The 19,340-nt window shown below is 41.9% G+C and overlaps 1 protein-coding gene across 1 annotated transcript in view; it reads right to left on the bottom strand.

The window, feature by feature from the left end:
• Positions 1 to 4,886: 4,886 nt before the first annotated feature.
• Positions 4,887 to 19,340, bottom strand: part of LOC125451531 (secreted frizzled-related sequence protein 4-like) — a 34,362-nt gene continuing 19,908 nt past the window's right edge. Inside the window, exon 6 of the mRNA XM_048528726.1 lies at positions 4,887 to 5,550. Within this exon, the coding sequence (XP_048384683.1) occupies positions 5,386 to 5,550 (165 nt within the window). The 3' untranslated portion in view covers positions 4,887 to 5,385. The remainder of the gene's footprint in view (positions 5,551 to 19,340) is intronic.

Here is a 19,340-nt window from a genome sequence, read left to right as displayed (position 1 = left end):
GCCCTTCCTGAAACAGCTTCATTCAAGGCTTTCAAAGAAGAACTTGATAATTGTCAGAATGGGACATGTTTACAGGGTAATGGGGTAAAGCAGGGGAAGGAGACTATCAAGATAATAAAATGTGAGGCTGGATGAACATAGCAGGCCAAGCAGCATCTCAGGAGCACAAAAGCTGACGTTTCAGGCCTAGACCCTTCATCTGATGAAGGGTCTAGGCCCGAAACGTCAGCTTTTGTGCTCCTGAGATGCTGCTTGGCCTGCTGTGTTCATCCAGCCTCACATTTTATTATCTTGGAATCTCCAGCATCTGCAGTTCCCATTATCTCTGAAGGAGACTATCAGTTGCTTTTGCAGAGATCTGACACTGACATGACTAGCCAAATAGCCACCTCTGTGCTGTAACCATTCTATGCTGCTATGTGACAGGAACAATAACAGGAATGCTCATCATTGAAGCAAACATCTACATTTTCTAGTGGTTGATTCTGTGTACCATTGGTTGAATGTGGTGGAAGGCCATTCAGCCATTCTGTCAGCCACAGTTACTGTGGAAAAGATTTGGAAATGATGTTTTCTTTTAAAGATGAGAAGAGATCATTTTTCTTTCAATGGACTGTGCAATTTCAGGTCACTCTGTCTCTGAAGGTGATGCAATTAAATGAATATTTTAAGATAGTGGTAGTTTTTTTTAAGCAATGGAATTAAAGGTTATTGGAAGCAAATGGGAAATTTGGAATGTGAAACATTAACAGATCAGTCATTATCTTAATGAATGGTTGAGCAGTTCAAGTTTTGAATGGCCTACCTCCACTCCTATTTCATATGTTTTTATACTCATAAATAACCCAAGAAAATCATGGACAAGGTAGATGGCAACAAAAAAGAAATTTACTTTAATTAATCTTATCTGGGAATGGTGGCAAGACTGGTATTTATTGCCCACCCTAATTGTCTTTAAATGATAATGATGTACCTTAGAATATAAAAAATAGGACTGTACAGCACAGGAGTGGACCCCTTGGCCCATGATGTTGTGCCAAATATGAAGCCAAATTAAAACTAATCCCTTCTGCCTGTCCTTTGTCCATACCCCTCCATACGTTGCATTCTCATGTGCTTATCTAAAGGTCCCTTAAACATCTCTATTGTAACTGCCTCCATCACTACCCTGGCAGCACTTTCCAGACTCCTACCACTCTCTGGGTAAAATATTTTATCCTCCCATCTTCTTTGAACTTTCCCCCTCTCACCCTAAATGTATTAGTATTAGATATTTCCGCTCTGGGAAAAAGATTCTGACTGTCAACCCTATCTATGCAATTCATAATTTTATAGGCTTCTATCAAGTCTCCCCTCAGCCTCCAATGTTCCATAGAAAGAAACCTGAATTTTTCTATCCTATCCTTGTAGCTCATACACTCTAATCCAGGCAGTATCCAGGTAAATCTCTTCTGCACCCTCTCCAAAGCCTCCACATGCTTCCTGTAATGTGGTGACCAGAACTAAAAGCCATACTCTAAGCGTGACCTAACCAAAGTTTTATAAACGTGCAATGTGACATCCTGATTCTTTGCTCAGTTCCACAACCAGTAAAAGTAAGCCTGCTAAACACCTTCTTCACTATTCTATCTACCTGCTTGGCCGCTTTCAGGGAGCTATGGACTTGAACCCCAAGATCCCTCTACACCTTAATTTTGTTCAGAGTCCTGCCAGTAACTGTATACATTTCCTTAATATTTGACTCCCAAAGAGCAGCACCTCACAATTATCTGGATTAAACTCCATCTGCCATTTCTCCATCCATATCTGCACCTAATCTATATCCCACTGTATACTTTGACAACCTTCTACTTTAACCACAACTCCACCAATCATTGTGTCATCTGCAAACGTACTAACCCACCCATACACATTTTCATCCAAGTCATTTCTATATAATATACCATAAACAGCAGAGCTCCCAGTACCATCCCCTACAGAACAACACTAGTCACGGAGCTCCAGCCTGAAAATCACGCTTCCACTGTTACCTTCTGCTTTCTATAGGCAAGCCAATTCTGAATCCAAGTAGTCAAGTCACATGGAACCCATGCTTCTTAATCTTCTGGATTAGCCTACCATGAGGGACCTTATTGAAAATATTACTAAAACCCATGTAGACAGCAATCTTCTTGATGGTGATAATGGGAACTGCAGATTCTGGAGAATCCGAGATAACAAAGTGTGGAGCTGGATGAACACAGCAGGCCAAGCAGCATCTCAGGAGCACAAAAGCTGACGTTTCGGGCCTAGACCCTTCATCTTATGTAACATCATTGATTTGAACCACCCCAAATTGCTAGCAATGTGTAATTGACTTTAAAAAGTTACTTCCATTCAATTAAAATAAAATAAAATCACCACAGTCCTACTGGACTATAGGGCTGTTCTCTCGTTGAAGAGAGATAACTAGTGGTTGTTTACTTTGAGGATCACCACACCTCAGATGAAGGGAAGGATTGAGAGGGATAGTCCTTCATGATAACCTCAGCTCGTGCAGGAACTGAACACACCTTGTGTTGGTATTACTCTGCATTGTGGATTAGCTGTCCAGGAAATTGAGCTAACAGATACAATACCTCAATTTCATTTCACTCATTTTCAACTCTCAGGTGATCATATCTAAAGGTAAAAAGAATGAATGTAAATGTCAAGAAATGTTTGTTTCTCTCCCCCTGTATGGTTGATCTCACTTCTTCAAGTAGTGGCTAAACTAGGGAAGGTTACAAGCATCACCATGTGTAAACTATCATCTTAGATTAGATTAGATTCCCTACAGTGTGGAAACAGGCCCTTCGGCCCAACAAGTCTACACCACCGCTTGAAGTATCCCACGTCCCTATAACCTACACACCCCTGAACACTACGGGCAATTTAGCACGGCCAAACCAACTAGCCTGCACATCTTTGGACTGTGGGACGAAACCAGAGCACCCGGAGGAAACCCACGCAGACATGGCGAGAATGTGCAAACTCCACACAGACAGTCCAAGGCTGGAATCGAACCCAGGTCCCTGGTGCTGTGAGGCTGCAGTGCTAACCACTGAGCCACCGTGCCACCAAGATTATCTTGCTCATAGAATTTATGCTTTCTATTCACTAGGGCATACGTCAATGCCAGATTGATGCATTCCATTGAATTACACCCAAGCAAAATTTTTCAATTTCCCTTTTGATGGTGTAATTTTCCTGCAGCAAAGTCAAGAGGAGGTACCACAAAAGGTGCAGTCCAAAGAATCCTCAAAAGCAACGCTAGCAAAGGAAATCTCATCAGCTGCTCAAAGGTGGAAAAGGGCCCAATGGCAAATTGGTGTTAATCTTTGCAGCTTGACACATCATCTACAATCTGTTCACCAACCTGTCAAGGTTGAAAGGCTCCAAGGTCCCCACAACAAACAAAATCACATGCAGGCTTCTATCAGGATCCATTTACCATGTTCTGTGGCAATTGAAAATTGGCAATGGGGTCAAAGCTATGAATCTGACAGTCCTGAATCAAGAAACTGCACACGGGCCATTTGACACTTACGTTGAAATAGAGCTGTTTTGAGCAGTAGTGTTTATAACTGAGCAGTCCACTTCATAATAGCCTATGGTCATCCCAAATACAGACACTGAAAAAAAATGCCTTCCATCACATGCTGGGTGGGCTTTACTAAATGCTCAGAATGACAACTTGTCAATCAAGCTGCACATACTTTAGATCACAACATGATGTTGGAGCATCTGTGAAGCATATTTCAGATCATTCACCTGTCATTAGAACTGAATTATTTTAGAGATCAGCAGTTTCTATAACATCTTGCATTTCTGAATTAAATTGATTGGCCGGGTATTTTAATTTTGTTTCTCCCTAGGTAGTTGATCTGCTGATTCTTTTTTCACCATTTTCTTTTTATTTTCAGCTACAAAAAATAATAGTTACCTGGGGGATTGATTTGGCGTTAATTGTAAGTTACCTGAAAAGAAAACACTAAACAAATACAAACAGGTACGTCCACCATTAATGTTTATTTCATATTTCTGTGGGAGAGGAATGTTGAACTTTAGGCATTTAAGAGATGAACGGATGCTGCATTTAAGTGGAACAGACAAGCTCTAAAAACCTTTCAGTACAAAATTTCTTGTTATTTATGTAAAAAATGTCATTATAGTCAAATAAGTGTAGCTGTGATTGATAACATGCAGATATTCTACATTGCTAAAGATCAATTCCAGTATTTTCAGCAAACACAACATAATTATGAGCAATAAAACCACCACAACCAAAAGTTCAATTCTTAGGGATTGCTTAATCTAATTTTGTTTCTGTAGTTTTTGCTCAACTTTAACAAAATCCTTCAGCAGGTTGTAAATCCCTAATTTGGCATACTGTCTTGGCAACATCTATGACCAGCGCAGAAAGATCCAGAGCAGCATAAAGACAACAACACTGAATAAGCAGTTTAAAAGATATCTATATTCTATTAAAATAGCTGCTTTTCATTCTATCATCACATTTTATGTCGTATAGCACTTGTTAAAAGTGTTTAGAAGCTCCCATGTTAGCATTCACATGTAACTATCTGTGGTCAGCAAATTCTCCAGTCCACTAGTCGCAAAGCTGCCAGATTATGGACATACAACTGTACTTGTAAAAGTCACAACTCGTTTTATCATTATCAGAAACATCCACATCACTGTTTTATACAACTTAACAGGAAATAAACAAATTTAACGGATGTTCATTAAGGTGCATTCCTGAAAAAACATAGCTCTTATGAATGGCATGAAATTTTCAAAGGTTTGTGAAGATAATAATTGAAAACATGAAGATAAAATCCAGTCTGAAAATCTGCAGTTCTGTATATTAAGCTGTGTTGTAGCAGAATAATATTTTAAATAAGTAATGCTAAGTATCTTGTATTGCAATGACATGGTCTGTGAAATGGGAAGAGTCCATTCAGATGTAGAGGTTGACTTGGAGAGAGTATTTTGTCAACCCACCCAATACAGCAAAAGAACAGGTTCAATAGCACAAGTATCCAAATTTTAAGGAGCATTAGCTGCACTAACGAGATTGATATCACACGTATCTTTGCTAAGAAAATAGTAAGTGAGAAAGATGAAGGCATAGAAATCCTACCATTTTGTAATGCAAACCAATGAACATGGTTAGCAGTATTTGCATATGAAAATGTAAAGTTTTAGTGCTTTAATGATGCTAAGCAGTAATTTTGAAATGCAATAGTACAATAAATACAGGGGTGCTTATGGGTAGAAATGATCTGCAGATTGTTACTTGCTATTGAACCAACTTATGACATCCAGAGTATTAGATGATTGTAGTTATAAAAATTTGCTGGTTCATACTTTCTTGGCTTCCTTCTTGCCTTTATTTTTGTTGATCTTCCTGGGGTTGTTAGGAGCTTTATTTGCATTCTTTGAATTTGACTTTGGGCTTCTTGCATTTTGCTTTCTTTCTTGCATGATACGCATCTGCTGTTGCTGATCTAGTCTTTGTTCCCAGCGCTAATAAAAACAAAATCACAAGATACTAGGAAAAGGAAACAATGTTGCAAGGTACATTCTGAAAAAGCATCATCTTTGACATTAAATGTGGCAAATAGAACAGAGGGACCTATGGGTTCAGGTACATAATTCTTTGAAGTTTGAATCATATATAGACAGAGTGGTTAACATAGAACATAGAACAATACAGCACAGTACAGGCCCTTCGGCCCTCGATGTTGTGCCGACCTGTTAAAAAAGCATTTAGCATGCTTGCCTTATTTGCTCAGTCCTTCGAGTATAGGAGTTGGGAAGTCATGCTGAGATTTTACAAGATATTGGTGAGGCCTCTTTCAGAGTGCTTTGTCCATTTCTGATTGGCAGTTACAGGAAGGGTATCATTAAGCTGGAGAGGATTCAGAAGAGATTTACCTGGATGTTGTAGGGTATGGAAGGTTTGCATTATAAAGAAAGGCTGGAGAGGCTGGGACTTTTTTCACTGGAGTGTAGGAGGTTGAGAGGTGACCTTATTGAAGTTTATAAAATTATGAAAGGAATAAATGGGGTTAATGGTCGGTGTCTTTTCCCTAGGATGGGGGATTTCAAGACCAAGAGGCACATTTTTAAGGTGAGACGAGAGAGATTTAGAACATAGAACATAGAACATAGAACAGTACAGCACAGAACAGGCCCTTCAGCCCACAATGTTGTGCCGACCATTGATCCTCATGGATGCACCCTCAAATTTCTGTGACCATATGCATGTCCAGCAGTCTCTTAAATGACCCCAATGACCTTGCTTCCACAACTGCTGCTGGCAACGCATTCCATGCTCTCACAACTCTCTGCGTAAAGAACCTGCCTCTGACATCCCCTCTATACTTTCCACCAACCAGCTTAAAACTATGACCCCTCGTGCTAGCCATTTCTGCCCTGGGAAATAGTCTCTGGCTATCGACTCTATCTATGCCTCTCATTATCTTGTATACCTCAATTAGGTCCCCTCTCCTCCTCCTTTTCTCCAATGAAAAGAGACCGAGCTCAGTCAACCTCTCTTCATAAGATAAGCCCTCCAGTCCAGGCAGCATCCTGGTAAACCTCCTCTGAACCCTCTCCAAAGCATCCACATCTTTCCTATAATAGGGCGCCCAGAACTGGACGCAGTATTCCAAGTGCGGTCTAACCAAAGTTTTATAGAGCTGCAACAAGATCTCACGACTCTTAAACTCAATCCCCCTGTTAATGAAAGCCAAAACACCATATGCTTTCTTAACAACCCTGTCCACTTGGGTGGCCATTTTAAGGGATCTATGTATCTGCACACCAAGATCCCTCTGTTCCTCCACGCTGCCAAGAATCCTATCCTTAATCCTGTACTCAGCTTTCAAATTCGACCTTCCAAAATGCATCACCTCGCATTTATCCAGGTTGAACTCCATCTGCCACCTCTCAGCCCATCTCTGCATCCTGTCAATGTCCCGCTGCAGCCTACAACAGCCCTCTACACTGTCAACGACACCTCCGACCTTTGTGTCGTCTGCAAACTTGCTGACCCATCCTTCAATTCCCTCGTCCAAGTCATTAATAAAAATTACAAACAGTAGAGGCCCAAGGACAGAGCCCTGTGGAACCCCACTCACCACTGACTTCCAGGCAGAATCTTTTCCTTCTACTACCACTCGCTGTCTTCTGTTGGCCAGCCAATTCTGTATCCAAGCAGCTAAGTTCCCCTGTATCCCATTCCTCCTGACCTTCTGAATGAGCCTTCCATGGGGAACCTTATCAAATGCCTTACTGAAGTCCATATACACCACATCCACAGCTCGACCCTCATCAACCTTCCTAGTCACATCCTCAAAAAACTCGATAAGGTTTGTAAGGCATGACCTACCCCTCACAAAGCCGTGTTGACTGTATTTGATCAAGCCATGCTCTTCCAGATGGTCATAAATCTTATCCCTCAGAATCCTTTCTAACACCTTGCAGACAACAGACGTGAGACTTACCGGTCTATAATTGCCGGGGATTTCCCTATTTCCTTTCTTGAAGAGAGGAATTACATTTGCCTCTCTCCAGTCCTCAGGTACGACTCCAGTGGAGAGCGAGGATGCAAAGATCTTCGCAAGTGGCGAAGCAATTGCATTTCTCGCTTCCCAAAGCAGCCGAGGACAAATCTGATCCGGGCCTGGCGACTTGTCAATCTTAATGTTTGACAAAATTTTCAGTACATCAGCTTCCTCTATCTCTATCCATTCCAGCATGCACACCTGCTCTTCAAAGGTTTCATTCACTACACAGGTCGTTTCTTTCGTAAAGACAGAAGCAAAAAACTCATTTAGGGCTTCCCCTACCTCCTCAGGCTCCACACACAAGTTCCCTATGCTATCCCTGATCGGCCCTACTCTTTCTTTGACCATTCTCTTATTCCTCACGTAAGTGTAAAATGCCTTTGTGTTTTCCCGGATTCCTTCTGCCAAGCCTTTCTCGTGCCCCCTCCTGGCTCTCCTCAGACCATTTTTGAGCTCCTTCCTTGCCTGCATGTAATCCTCTCTAGCTGAACTTGACCCTAGCTTCCTCCACCTTATGTAAGCTACCTTCTTCCTTTTCACTAGAAGCTCCACCGCTCTCGTCATCCAAGGTTCCTTTATCTTACCCCGTCTTGCCTGTCTCAGAGGGACATATTTACTCATCACTCCCAACAACTGTTCCTTAAACCATCTCCACATGTCTATAGTTCCCTTACCATGGAACAACTGCTCCCAGTCCATGCTTCCTAAAAAGACATGAGGCAAAATTTTTTTACACAGAGGGTGGTTCGTGAGTGGAGTGAACTTCTTGAGGAAGTGGTGGATTTGGCACAGTTACAACACTTAAAAGACATCTGGATAAGTTCATGACTAGGACATGTTTGGAGGAATATGGGCTAGGGTCTATTTCCATGCTGAATGACTTTATGACACCATGATTCATGTATATGCTGTGGAAAAGCACTGAGGAAACAATATATTTGGGTTAGGCCATTATTATTAGATCATTATTAGATCATGCTCCTTTTATAGTAATGTATAACACTATCAATATGTAAATTATATTGCGTACTTGTTATCTTCTAGGTAAAAACGTTAATCTAAGAAAGCCTAACAGAACTTTGTTGAACAATCTGTTTGAGCTATTTTCTCCCCATTCCTGCCTTTTACAGAGATACTGATAGCATGCTTCCGGAGTTTGCTTGTAACCACTGTTCATTAATGAGCCCCAATTATGTACATTGGCAAGTCCTTTGGCAGGTGGAAGTCACAGCATTAGATCGGAGTGGATTTGTTTGTTGGAAAGTGGAGGAGCTATAGCAGGAGGTGATACAACAGCAGAATGTGCAGTTGGAGAAAGGGGAAGGGGAAGTAGGAGGAGCAGCAGTTGCTGAATGTTGTGCATGCAGTAGAGGGATGTCAGCACACACAAAGTCATAAAGCACGGAAACAGACCATTCAGTCCAACTCATCCATGCTGGCCAGATATCCGAAATAAATTTAGTCCCATTTACCAGCATTTAGCCCATATCCCTCTCCACTCTTCCTATTCATATACCTGCCCAGATGCCTTTTAAGTATTGTAACTGTTACAAACTCCTTCACTTCCTCTGGCAGCTCATTCGAAACACACACCACCCTCTGTGTCCAAATGTTGCCACTTAGATCCCTTTTAAATCTTTCCCTTCTCACCTTAAACCAATGCTCTCTAGTTTTGGACTCTGCCACCCAGGGAAAAGATCTTGTCTATTTACTCTATCCGTACCTCTCATAATGTTATAAACCTCTATAAAGTCACCCCTCAGCCTCTGACACTCCAGGGAAAATAGCCCCTTCTATTCAGCCTCTCCCTACAGCTTAAACCCTCCAACCCTGGCAATATCCTTGTCAATGTTTGCTGAACCCTTTCAAGTTTGACAACATCCTTCCTATAGCAGGGTGACCAGAATTGAATGCAGTTTTCTAAAAGCAGCCTAACCAACATCCTGTACAGCCACAACATGAACTCCCAAATCCTACACTCAATGCACTGACCAATAAAGGCAAGCATATCAAATGCCTTCTTCATGATCCTATCTACCTGGAATTCCACTTTCCTGCAACTACAAACCTGCACTGCAAGGTCTCTCTGTTCACCAAGACTCCCCAGAACCTTACCTTTCAGTGTATTAGTCCTGCCCTGATTTGCCCTTCTGTAATACAGCACCTCACATTTAACTAAATTAAACTCCATCTGCCAATCCTCGGCCCATTAGCTCATCTGACCAAAATCCTGTTGTACTCTGAGGAAACCTTCTTTGTTGTTCACTACACCTCCAATTTTGATACCATTTGCAAACTTACTAACTATATCTCCTATGTTCACATCCAAATCATTTATGTAAATGACAAAAATCAGTGGACACAGCACTGATCCTTGTGGCACACTGCTGGTTACTGGTCTCCAGCCTGAAAAGCAACTCTCCATCACCACCCTCTGTCTTCTACCTTCAAGTCAGGTCTGTATCCACATGGTTAGTTCTCCCTGTATTCCATGTGATATAACCTTGCTAACCAGTCTACCATGAGGAACCTTGTCAAACGCCTTACTGAAGTTCATATAGATCACATCCACCCCTCTGCTCTCATTAATCCTCTTTGTAACTTCTTCAAAAATCTCAATCAAGTTCATGAGACACGACATCCATGCACAAAGCCAGATTGACTATCTCTAATGAGTCCTTGCCTTTCTGAAAACATATAAATCCTGTTCCTCAGGATTTCCTCCAACTGCTTGCCTGCCAATGTCAGGCTCACTGGTCTATAGTTGCCTGGCTTTTTCTTACCATTTTGCCATTCAATTGAGTAAAGAAACTGTTGATTTATACATAGGTAGGCAGCAAAGCTGACATTGTTATGAAGATGGCAGCTCTGTTTCAAGTTTTGCATCCTATTCTGTTGCATGCTAGGAATGCTCTGTAATATAGACAGAGCTGTGGTAGCTGTACGTGAAGAAGATGCTGCTCACTGGAGTTTGGTTCTAAGTCAGCATGCTCAGACAGTTAGGGTTACAGACACAGTGGACCAAATGGCCTCCTTCTACATGATAACAATTCTGCGATCTGCTGATTATCATGCCCAACTGGTGCTAAAGTCATGTTGGATATTTCCAAAATATCTTGGTTTGGTCTGAATGTGAGTATTCTTCACACAAAGCTTGTTGAAATAGCAGTCAAGTTGTCCCTGTCCGTGGTCATCTACCCAAACTCTGATGTTCAAGGCAGGAGGGTTGTGTCTCATAGTCTGCACCCACTCAGAAAATTAAATCACCAGGAGATAAATGTTCTGCTGAAAATATTGCCAACCTCCTCATGAATTTGGTCTTTCTCCTCTACACTGGAGAATATCACTGTAACATAGATACTAATGAGGTTAGCTGGCTCTTGTTCAAATTGAGAGCCTGATGGAGAAAATGTAATCTGAACCGTTTATGAGGATACCTATCACTGGGAATAGCAAGTTTCTTACAGTGAAGTCTATGTCCCGCTTGTACATTTCCTTTCAACTGTCTTTCTGCAGGACAAATGTATAATAATTTTTTTTCTGTGATCTGGTCTAATCTGTACTATTTAAGTTTAATCTTGAATGCTTTTGAGGCAGACTGCGCTTTAAAACTGCGGTTAAATCAAGAGGAGAGCAGAAAAAGTAAGCACAAAATGCAAAAGAACTATCTGGTTTTTAAGACAATCAGGACCAAACAGAAGTTGAGAAATTGAAACTAAATTATAATAAAAGATATGAAAGGACAGAATTCTATTTGAAGCAGTTGTTGAGTTTGCTGATGTAGCACAGTCAAAATTAAGACCCAAGGAGAAGAGGCTAGATCCAGAAACTGGGAATAAACAAAGAGAATAAGTTACAAGCTCAGAATTTCAGGGGTATGCTTATTCCATCAGCATGCACTCATTATGAAGTCAATGACATTTGCACCTGGCAAAACCACACGCATCAGCTAGATGCCAATCATATCCCACAGGATATGCTACACTGGCCACTGAGCCGTGACCTCCTGGGCATCTGTGCATCCTTTACAAGGACAACTGTAAGTGAGATGTAAAGATGGCAGACCTTTATTCTGACAACTAGGAGACAGTCAAAAATGGCTGTGATCTCTGGAGGCTGTCTGTCTGGGGGAATCATTGGAGAATTTAATGTAATTAGATTGCAAAAAAGACTTTGGATAAGGTACTAGATGAAATGTTATTATACAAAATAAGAGCTTATGAATTTGGAGACATTATATTAGCTTAAATAAAGGATTGACTACTCGGCAGAAAACAGAGAGTAAAGATGTACAGGGAATTTTTAAGGTGACACACTGAAACCAGCAGAGTTTTATTTTATTTGTTCATGAAGTCAGACATTGCGAAGATAGTCATCATTTATTCCCTTCCTAATTGCTCTTGAAAAGGTAGTGAGCAGTCACCTTTTTGTATCACAGCAATCTATCTGGTGTCGAGATACCCATAGTACTGCCAAGGAGTTCCAAGATCAAGATAAATATGAAGGAACAGCAATGTAGCTTCGGATCAGGATACTGTGTGGCTTGAAATGAACTTGAGACTACCTTGAAGCATGATACTCCCATGCACCAGCTGGCCTTGTCATTTTAGAACATAGAACATAGAACAGTACAGCACAGCACAGGCCCTTCGGCCCACAATGTTGTGCCAAGCTTTTACCCAAAACCTAAAGTTTATCGAACCTCCACTGCTACCTTATACTATCATCCATATGCCTATCTAATAGTTGCTTAAATGCCCCTAATGAGGCTGACTCCACTACCCTCTCCAGCAATGCATTCCACACCTCTACCACTCTCTGAGTAAAGAAACTACTTCTGACGTCTCCCCTATATCTACCTCCACTCACTTTAAAACTATGTCCCCTCGTAAAAGCTACCTCCACCCTCGGACAAAGTCTCTGGCTGACCACTCTATCTATACCTTTGATCATTTTGTACCCCTCTATCAAGTTGCCTCTCATCCTTCGTCTAAAGAGAAAAGTCTTAGCTCTCTCAAACTTTCCCCGTAAGACCTTCCCTCCATTCCAGGCACCATCCTGGTAAACCTTCTCTGCACCTTTTCTAATGCTTCCACATCTTTCCTGTAATGAGGTGACCAGAACTGGACACAATACTCCAGATGAGGCCGAACCAGGCTTTTGTATAGCTGGAGCATAACTTCATGGCTCTTAAACTTAATCTTTCTATTAATGAAAGCTAACACACCATACACCTTCTTAACAACTCTATCCATCCGGGTGGCAGCTTTCAGGGAGCTGTAAACATGAACCCCAAGATCCTGCTCCTCCTCCACACGGCCAAGTTTCTTTCCGTTCACCCAATATTCTGCTTTCAAGTTAGTAACAGTTCTGAGATTCTGTGTTTGTGAACAGGACGTACCATTTCATGTTGTCAAGTAGATGCCGGTGTTATATCTGTACTGTAGCAGCTTGGCTATGGTGGCAGCTGATTTTGGAACACAATTATTCAATAGTGTTATGGGCATGTTGTCAGGTCTCATAGCCTTTGGAACATCCAGTGCCTTCAGCCATTTTATTGCATCAACTTTGTTTAAGTCATTCACAGGATGTGGACATCATGGGCCAGGCCAGAATTTATTCCCCATTGCCAAGAGGGTAGTAGAGAGTCAACCACATTGCTGTGGGTCTGGAGTCACACATAAGTTATCCTTAGACTCTTAAACCCCTAATTATTTTCTCTTGCCAAGCAGGATTTGAATCCATGTCCCCAGAACCATAACCTGGGGCTCTGGATTAATCATCAAGTGATAATGGCTGTAGGCCATCTCCTCTTCTTAAATGCAGTGAGTCAAATTGGCTGAAGACTGGAGTCCTCAAAAGAAGGACAAGGTGGATCATATCAGGATGGAGGTTGTTGCAAATACTTCAGTATTATTTTTGTACTTATGAGAATGGGGATATTTTTGAAGCTTCATCCTGCTGTCATTTGGGTAATTTTACGCTACCATTCCTGACTGATATGACAGAACTGAAGAGGTTTAATCTGAGCTATCTGTTATGGAATTTCTTAGCTCATTACATGCTACTTCATTTATTTGGCATGCAGTTGAGGTTCTGTAATGTAGCTTCTCCAAGCTGACATCTCACTTTTAGGTATTAATGGTGCTGCATATAGCATGTCTTATGGACACTTCACTGAATTAGAGTTGCTCTCCCAGCTTGATGTTGATGGTAGAGTGCAATGATGAAATGCAGGACCACAGTTTACAGATTATGTTGAATACAATCCTACTGCTACTGATGATTCCCAGGAACTCATGGATGCCCAGTTTTAAGTTGCTGGATCTGATCAAATTTTATCCCATCTCACATGAAGATAGTACCACATAATATGATGGAGGTACTCCCAAAAGGAAAAGAGGACTTCATTTTCTCAAGGATAGTGTGATGCTTGTTACCATCAGTACTATCGTAAACAGTTACATTTGTGACAAGGTCAAATAGGTGTTCCCAACTGTTGAAAGTGTCCTGCCCCGATACAAGTTCACTCTCCTCAGATTAAACTGCTGGAGGCTTAAGGGAAACAGGCAGATAGTGAGGCAAAGGGCCGGATACTTCTGGAGTGCCAGGGTGCCTGTCTGTTACTCCTTGTCCCTCTGTGTTTCTCCTTGAGAGGAAAGGGCACCAGAAGTGAGGTAGAGATCCCTCATCCCACTTTTGCTTTTCCAGTGATGATGAGCACCCATGACTAAAGCAAAAGAGTGAAAATCCGAGTGTGTACCCAGGATTCACAGAGCGCTCTGCTGGACTGGGGGGGTGAGGGTTCCACTCTTGACACCGAGGTAGGTAAGTGCCACATGCTAGGGCCACCGCAATAGTGAGAACAATGATGGCCAGCTCAGCCTTTTGTTCTAGCCTAACAAGGGCCTCTGACACACCTGCCTGATGTTCTTGTACTTCTTTCTGTAGGTTGATCATGTAACTGATAGCTGAGTACGTTGGGGTTGAGCAGGTGCCAGGCCTCCTCCTCTGAGTATCAAAGAGCTCAGGTGGTTTTTTTTCCGTCTGGCTGAAGACACAAATCAATGAAATGCCCACCAGATTGTGTCCCTGAGCCTATTTATCGCTAAGGTGATCATCTCTGCTCTGGTGGAGGGTTTAGGTGAATGCTTTGCCAGTGCATCCTCTGTAGATCACAGGCTTGTTCCTCAGAGATAGTGCCGGTGTAGAGGGGCACAATGTGTGGCCTCTTCTTCATTGAGGATTCATGGGTACGGGTAGTGCCTTTGAAAGAGATGAGAAAAAATGGTGAAGATAAAAAGAAGCAAAGTGTTGATATTAAGGCTCATCCGAGAACAGTTGAGCACAACTTTGCTTCCTGGGTTGCTGGTCTCCCCCTAGTCCTGACTGTCCCCACCCAGCTTGATGATCCTTGTGTTAATGGGAGAGAGGAACCCAATGTCTAACCTCTGCTAATTCTGTCCATCTCAGCCCTGTAATGGGAAGACTTTTCCCGCAATGAGATAAAGAGAAAGTTTGAATATGATGGGAATGGGTGCTGGAGTAATCTGGCATCATGCATAACTCTATAAAGTGGTGAACTGTCCCCAGTGAGTGAGTAGGAAGTGCAGTGGGCAGGAAGGGTTAGTAATTTGGAAAAGAAGAGTTGATTATAAACCATGAAATGGATATGATGAATGTTTATTTTTTATTCACTCACAGGATGAGGGTGTCACTGACCAGGCAGCATTTATTGCCCATCCCTAATTGCCCAGAGGATATTTAAGAGTCAACCACATTTCTGTGGGTCTGGAGTCACACGTAGTCCAATCCAGGTGAGATGGTAGTTTCCTTCCCTAAAAATATTAGTGAACCAGATGGCTTTTTCCAAGAATTGACAATGGATTCACAGTCAACTTTAGACTCTTAATTCCAGATATTTTTTGAATTCAAATTTCACCTGCCGTGGAGCGATTCAAACCCAGGTCCCAAGAATGTTAGATAATAAAATGTGAGGCTGGATGAACACAGCAGGCCAAGCAGCATCTCAGGAGCACAAAAACTGACGTTTCGGGCCTAGACCCTTCATCAGAGAGGGGGATGGGGTGAGGGTTCTGGAATAAATAGGGAGAGAGGGGGAGGCGGACCGAAGATGGAGAGAAAAGAAGATAGGTGGAGAGGAGAGTACAGGTGGGGAGGTAGGGAGGGGATAGGATAGTCCAGGGAAGACGGACAGGTCAAGGAGGTGGGTGAGGTTAGTAGGTAGGAGATGGAGGTGCAGCTTGGGTTGGGAGGAAGGGATGGGTGAGAGGAAGAACAGGTTAGGGAGGCAGAGACAGGTTGGACTGGTTTTGGGATGCAGTGGGTGGCGGGGAAGAGCTGGGCTGCTGGTGTGGTGCAGTAGGGGGAGGGGACGAACTGGGCTGGTTTTGGGATGTGTTGGGGGAAGGGGAGATTTTGAAGCTGGTGAAGTCCACATTGATGCCATTGGGCTGCAGGATTCCCAAGCGGAATATGAGTTGCTGTTCCTGCAACCTTCGGGTGGCATCATTGTGGCACTGCAGGAGGCCCATGATGGACATTTCATCTAAAGAATGGGAGGGGGAGTGGAAATGGTTTGCGACTGGGAGGTGCAGTTGCTTATTGCGAACCGAGTGGAGGTGTTCTGCAAAGCGGTCCCCAAGCGGTCCCAAGAATGTTATCTGGGTCTCTAGATTAACAGTCCAGAGATAATACCATTGGGCCATCACCTCTTCTGGGAATGTGATGCTGGGGTTTACAGTCCAACACCCTTGGTGACATGTGTGTGCAGTGGCAGAGTTACACGGAATGATATGAGTGTGAGGTACCTAAGAGATAATGGTGTCATTTACCATAGAGGTGCACAGGAGATCAATGACTCAATTTGGCTCTGGTTGCCATCCATTTTGCCATTGTTTTTGCCATGCAACAACACCGACTTGTGCTGTAATTGTGCCTAGCTTAGTTGGGTATGATGTCATGGCATTTTGATTCTAATAACCAGGAAGGGGATATGCCATCTTTCTGTGATCCCATCCAGCAACATGCACAACATGCTTCTGTAAAAGAGGGAGCTAACAAAGGCTTTTTTGCTCGTATCTCTTCTGCTGAAGGAGCAACACCAAAAAACTGAGGGGGTGATCCTGGCTGCAGCAACTGATGCAGTCTCTATCTGGCCTTTATATATGGTGCTAGACTCCTCTAGCCGAAAGTCTGCCAGTGGCAAGATCCTTCGGCTCTCTCACCTTACAATTTGCCAAGTAATTCGCACAACATCTTGCTTTCATAGATAATGAACTATGAAGCATGTGATTGGGTGAGATAATTCAATCATATGAAGGCATCCAATAAATTTACTAATAAAATGTGAGAGCTCTCTGATGAAGGGTCTAGGCTCGAAACGTCAGCTTTTGTGCTCCTGAGATGCTGCTGGGCCTGCTGTGTTCATCCAGCCTCACATTTTATTATCTTGGATTCTCCAGCATCTGCAGTTCCCATTATCACTGATACAATAAGTTTGCTACCATGGTTTACCCTAAAATGGGAAAAATTTACTCATTCATGTATAACGATTGTTTAAAGAAGTGCTCTGCAATATGATTTCAAAATAGCCAAAAGTATCACAGTGACACTATTGATGAAATTGGGCAAATTTTGAAGGACATGTAGCAAATAAAAGTAGTGCTGACCAGCTCTTTTGCAGGTAATTCTTGACCTAGTTCTGTCTAAAATGTCAGTCTTTCATGGTCTTCTCAATATAATCTATTTCTAGTTGTTGCTATAGCTTATCATTAACATTCACACTGCATGCTAAATTTTACCAGGTTTCCAACAACCATAGTGACTTATTAGCTTCCTTGAGTCATAGGGCCATACAGCACAGAAATAGACCTTTTGGTCCAACCAGTCCATGCCGACCATAATCCTGAACTAAATTAATCCCACCTCCTGTGCTTGGTCCATATCCCTCCAAACATTTCTTATTTGTGTATTTATCTAAATGTCTTTTAAACATTGTGACTGTACCTACATCCACTACTTCCTCTGAAACTTCATTCCACACACAAAGCACCTGTGTATAAAAATATTGCCCCCATGTCTTTTCTAAATCTTTCTACTCTCACCTTAAAAATATGCCTCCTCGTATTGAAATCCCCCACCCTAGTGAAAAGGCATTCACATTTACCTCATTTATACCCCTCTTTCAGGCCACCCCTGAACCTTCTGTGTTCCAATGGAAACAAAGTCCCAGTTTATCCAATCTCTCCTTATAACTTAAACCCCCCCATTCCCGGCAACATACTGGTAAATCCCTTCTGACCCTCTCCAGCTTAATAATATTCTTCCTATAACAGGGACACCAGAACTGGACACAGTACTCCAGAAGAGGCCTCACCAATGTCTTGTACAACTCCAACATAATATCCTAACTCCCGCACTAAAAGGACTGAGCAATGAAGGGAAGTATGCTAAAAGCCTTCTTAACCACCCTATCTATACGTGATGCAAACTTCAAAGAATTATGTGCCTAAACCCTGAGGTCTATCCTTTCTCCAATACTACCCAAGGCCCTACTTTTAATTGTATAAGTCTTAGTCATTGTTTGCTTTACTAAACTGCAATACTTCACAATTATCCAAATTAACCTCCATTCTCTACTCTTAAACCCATTGACCCAATTGATCAATATCTTTTGTAATCTCAGATAATCGTCTTCACTGTCCACTATACCACCAATGTTGGTGTCATCCACAAAGTTACTAGCTATACTTTCTATAATCTCATTGAAATATTTGTATGAATGACAAACTAAAGTGGACCCAGCAGATCAGAGGCCTCCAGTCTGAAAAACAACCCTCTACCTCTACTCTCTTTCTCCCACCGTTAAATCAACTTTGTGTCCCATTGGTAAGCTTACTCTGAATCCCATGTGATCTGACTTTACTAATTAGTCCACCATGTGCAACTTTGCCACAGGCTTTAATAAACAATGTCTACCACTCCATCCTCATCAGTCCATGGTTATTTCCTCATAAAAGTTCAATCATGTCTGTGAGACATGATTTCCCTCATACAAAACAATACAGACTATCCATAGACATTTCTTGCGTCTCCAAATGCATGCAAATCGTATCTTTCAGAATCACTTCCAACAACTTACCCACCACTGAAGTCAAACTCACAGGTCCATAGTTCCTTACATTCCTTCTTAAACAAAGGCACAACATTAACCACTCTTCAGTCATCGACACTTCATCCATGTTTATAGAATAATACAAATTTTTCTGCAAAGGTCCATGCAATTTCCTCCTTAATTTCCCATAAAGTCCCAGGATACACAAGATCAGGTCCTGAAGATTTATCCACCTTAATATTTTCTTCGACTGCCAGCACATTCTCTACTGTAATGTGAACTGTTTCCAAAACATCAATATTTATTTCCCTGAGTTCTCTAGCCTCTAATTCTTTCTCCATAGCAAAAACTGATGCAAAATATTCAGTTAATATCTCTCCCATCTCCTGAGGTTCAACATAAAGGTAACTACTTTGATTTTTTTTCTCACTCTAGTTGCTGTCTTGCTCTTAATGTACTTGTAGAATCTCTTATAATTACCCTTAACTTTATTTGCCAAGGCTATCTCATGTCCTCTTTTTGCTTTCCTGATCTTTCTCTTAGGAATGTCCAAATACTTTTTATACAGTTTAAAAAATTCATTTGAACCCAGTTTTTTATCTGGT

This window comes from Stegostoma tigrinum, chromosome 5 (genome assembly GCF_030684315.1).
Source record: "Stegostoma tigrinum isolate sSteTig4 chromosome 5, sSteTig4.hap1, whole genome shotgun sequence".
NCBI classification, from domain to species: Eukaryota; Metazoa; Chordata; class Chondrichthyes; order Orectolobiformes; family Stegostomatidae; genus Stegostoma; species Stegostoma tigrinum.
The sequence above is the reverse complement of the archived record's forward strand: the minus strand, read 5'-3'. Positions and strand labels throughout refer to the sequence as shown.